Genomic DNA, 4,494 nt, shown 5'->3' on the forward strand with positions numbered 1-4,494 from the left:
ACTATTCAAAGTTTAAGAAAAAATTGGACAGATACATGGATAGGATGAGTTTAGAGACAAAGGCAGGTAGGACTAGTGCAGATGGGGTACTTTGGTTGGCATGGACATTTGGGCAATAGGCCCGTTTCCACACATTATGACTGTAGATTCAAGATTACTCTAATATCATGCAATAAAATAGGTGTAATACAGTAAAATCCCCAGTATCCAGAATTCAAACAACCGGCAACAAAAAAATTGAGGAAATAAATAAGTAGATAGATGGAAAATAAATGCAATAAATAACATTTTAAATAAAAGTTTACATAAAGGTTTAAAATTGTTAAAGTAAATGTTCTCCAAAGCAACACACAGCCCCTTGGTGAAGATGGGAGTAAACATTTAGCCAGTGGAGCACCCTGACTGCAGAAGCTGTTTAAATAAAGCTCTGGTTGAATAAAATTGCCGATACCACTGTGTCATCTTTCCCAAAGTGTCCCCATATTCCTGTCTTGTAAGAGTCTCTATTAGTAAATACATTAGTAAAGCTTTTTATCTGCAAACTTGGGGGAGGGGGCATTAATTATTACGGACAGCACCGTTAGCAAAGCGGCTAGAACAATGTTGTTACAGCGCTCATAAATGGAGTTCAAATTTGAATTTACTAAGGTAGGGGAATTACCTGATTAAAGTGAACTTTACATAATTAAGGACTACAATACTGATTCATTTCAAATTACTTGACACTTTTCACTCTTATTAAATTGTTTACTCTTCATGCAGGTGTATTAGTTAGGCATTTTAAGATGGTGTCTTGGGCAACCAGAAACTTCACATATCCAGCATTCCCAATCCTTATGGGTGTCAGTTATCGGGGATTTTATTCTATTACATGAAATTTGATTTAGTCTCCCATAAGCCAGACAGATTTTCCATCAGCAGAAATTGCCAGGCTACAGTCAGAGGAAGACCTCAGATCCGGAGGGTGGTTTTCATTCAGATAGTTGCAGCTCCATCTGTTCAAAAGAACCATAAACTTCAGTTCTTGTGTCTCCATGATTAGATGAGAAGCATTAAGGTATATGAGCAGATATTAACTATTTATGACAAGCATTACAATTTACAGTATTAGTATTAATGGTAACATGAGAACAAGTTACCTTCAGTCTTTCAATTAGGTAAAGTGGGAGAGAAAAAGGAATAAAAATCGCAAAATGGTAACTATTTCAAAGGATTATGAATCAATCAGCATGGATTTTAAATACAGTCTATACACCGACAATATTCAATAAATCTGCATTTTCTCATGACACAAGATTGCGGAATTCAGGAGGAAGTCAGGGGAACCAGTCCTCATGGAGGGAATCAGTAGTGAAGAGGGTAATGAACTTCAAATTCCTGGATGTCAACATCTTCAAGGTTTTGTCCTGAAACCTCCATCTCGATTCAATTGCAAAGAAGGCTCGCCAATGGCTATACTTTGTGAGGTGTTTGAGAAGATCCGGCACGTCACCAAAGACTCTTGAAAGGTGTACCATGGAGAGCATTCTGGCTGGTTGCATCACTGTCTAGAATGGAGGTGTTAACGTTCAGGACAAGAGAAAACTCCAGAGGGTTGTTAACTTGGCCAGCGACATCATAGGCACCAGTCTTCACTCCATCAAGGGCATCTACAATGGGCAGTGTCTAAAGAAAGCAGCCTCTATGCTCAAGGACCCCCCCCCCCCACAACCCAGACTACACCCTCTTCACTCTGCTACCTTTGGGAAAAATGTTTAGGAGCCCAAGGAAGACCAATCAGCATCACAAGAACAGCTTCTTCCCCACTCCCATCAGATTCCCAATGGATCAGTGGACCGAAGACACTGCCTGCCTTTGACTTTCTGTGCACCATCTTTATCTATTTTTTTTTTTTTTTTTTTTTTTTTAAATAAAGGTGATTTATATAAATGTTTACACTGTGATGAATTTTGTGACTTATTCGTGACAATAAATTCAGAATCTGAAGAGCACAAACCAAACATATTCTTGGAGATGCACAAGAGACTGCAGATGCAAGAATCTGGAGCAACAACCAATTCTGCTGGAGAAGTTCAGCAGGTTGAGCAGCATCAGTGGAAGAAATGAAATTGTCAGTAATTCAGGCCAGAGCCCTTCATTAAAGCTAAAAGCTCCAACATGTGCCCTCAATGGAGGGGGTGTGTCATGTACAAATTGCAAGTTTCTTGTGCATGCAATTAACATTAGGAAAGCATCAACCATGCTGAGGTAAATTAAGCATTAATGTGTTTAAAACCAATTTCTATGTCGGCGTGTTCAAGTATATTGTCACATGTACCAATATGCAGTGATAAAGTTTATTTTGAGAGTAGTCCTGGTATGACATCCAATTCCTAGTACTCCAAGTAAGATACAGTACAGAAGCTCAGAATTACAGACAGAGGTTGGTAACCTCTGGCTACAGAGGACAGAGCAAATATAGCATTTTTTTTACTATTGCGAGGCTCATTCAGGAACTTAACAACAGCAAGAAAGAAACTGTCCTTGAACTAGATTCAGAAGTGACTGGGTAAAGGCACTCATATGGGAAATTTGCTAACGAATCCAAATTCCAGGTTTCTTACTTTCATGTTGACGTGTACATGAAAACAGTAAATGGGAAGATCAGCCTGATCCATTTCCACATTATATTCAGATCACAACCCCCAATGCAGTTCTCAACAGTACAACCCCCAATGCAGTTCTCAACAGTACAACCCCCAATGCAGTTCTCAACAGTACAACCCCCAATGCAGTTCTCAACAGTACAACCCCCAATGCAGTTCTCAACAGTACAACCCCCAATGCAGTTCTCAACAGTACAACCCCCAATGCAGTTCTCAACAGTACAACCCCCAATGCAGTTCTCAACAGTACAACCCCCAATGCAGTTCTCAACAGTACAACCCCCAATGCAGTTCTCAACAGTACAACCCCCAATGCAGTTCTCAACAGTACAACCCCCAATGCAGTTCTCAACAGTACAACCCCCAATGCAGTTCTCAACAGTACAACCCCCAATGCAGTTCTCAACAGTACAACCCCCAATGCAGTTCTCAACAGTACAACCCCCAATGCAGTTCTCAACAGTACAACCCCCAATGCAGTTCTCAACAGTACAACCCCCAATGCAGTTCTCAACAGTACAACCCCCAATGCAGTTCTCAACAGTACAACCCCCAATGCAGTTCTCAACAGTACAACCCCCAATGCAGTTCTCAACAGTACAACCCCCAATGCAGTTCTCAACAGTACAACCCCCAATGCAGTTCTCAACAGTACAACCCCCAATGCAGTTCTCAACAGTACAACCCCCAATGCAGTTCTCAACAGTACAACCCCCAATGCAGTTCTCAACAGTACAACCCCCAATGCAGTTCTCAACAGTACAACCCCCAATGCAGTTCTCAACAGTACAACCCCCAATGCAGTTCTCAACAGTACAACCCCCAATGCAGTTCTCAACAGTACAACCCCCAATGCAGTTCTCAACAGTACAACCCCCAATGCAGTTCTCAACAGTACAACCCCCAATGCAGTTCTCAACAGTACAACCCCCAATGCAGTTCTCAACAGTACAACCCCCAATGCAGTTCTCAACAGTACAACCCCCAATGCAGTTCTCAACAGTACAACCCCCAATGCAGTTCTCAACAGTACAACCCCCAATGCAGTTCTCAACAGTACAACCCCCAATGCAGTTCTCAACAGTACAACCCCCAATGCAGTTCTCAACAGTACAACCCCCAATGCAGTTCTCAACAGTACAACCCCCAATGCAGTTCTCAACAGTACAACCCCCAATGCAGTTCTCAACAGTACAACCCCCAATGCAGTTCTCAACAGTACAACCCCCAATGCAGTTCTCAACAGTACAACCCCCAATGCAGTTCTCAACAGTACAACCCCCAATGCAGTTCTCAACAGTACAACCCCCAATGCAGTTCTCAACAGTACAACCCCCAATGCAGTTCTCAACAGTACAACCCCCAATGCAGTTCTCAACAGTACAACCCCCAATGCAGTTCTCAACAGTACAACCCTAGGTATCGGGCACCTATGAGGATTGGTAGATGCCGGACGAGTGAATTTTACATTTGCTTGAGACTGCATGATTGGTAAACTAACTGCGAGACTCACCAATTTTAATTGACCCATTTATTTTGTGCTATTTTTGTTTGCCAGATGCTTGACTTCCTGATAACAGGCTTTTACAGTATTTAAACATCAACATATATACAGATGGATAATCAGACACACAGATAGATCCAAGGAAAGTCTTCAATCTGAAACATTATTTCTCTTCCCACAGATGCAGTCTGACCTGTTGAGCACTTCTCGCATCCTCTGCTTTAATTTTAAAGGAGTTCCCCAAACTGACACCACCACAACACCCCCACCCCAAAAAAATGTTTTCTAATGAAGGGTTTGCATGGGGCTACTCATTATTTCATCAACGAAGTTTGGAGGCCTTTA

The 4,494-nt window shown here is 41.8% G+C and overlaps 1 protein-coding gene across 1 annotated transcript; it reads left to right on the forward strand.

Moving 5' to 3' along the window:
- Positions 1–2,013: 2,013 nt before the first annotated feature.
- LOC138743521 (uncharacterized) lies at positions 2,014–4,081 on the forward strand. Its single transcript, XM_069899014.1, has 2 exons — positions 2,014–2,079; positions 2,675–4,081. The coding sequence occupies exons 1-2, from the start codon at positions 2,014–2,016 to the stop codon at positions 4,079–4,081; spliced, it is 1,473 nt and encodes a 490-aa protein (XP_069755115.1).
- Positions 4,082–4,494: the final 413 nt, after the last annotated feature.

This window comes from Narcine bancroftii, chromosome 9 (assembly GCF_036971445.1).
Source record: "Narcine bancroftii isolate sNarBan1 chromosome 9, sNarBan1.hap1, whole genome shotgun sequence".
Classification (NCBI taxonomy): Eukaryota; Metazoa; Chordata; class Chondrichthyes; order Torpediniformes; family Narcinidae; genus Narcine; species Narcine bancroftii.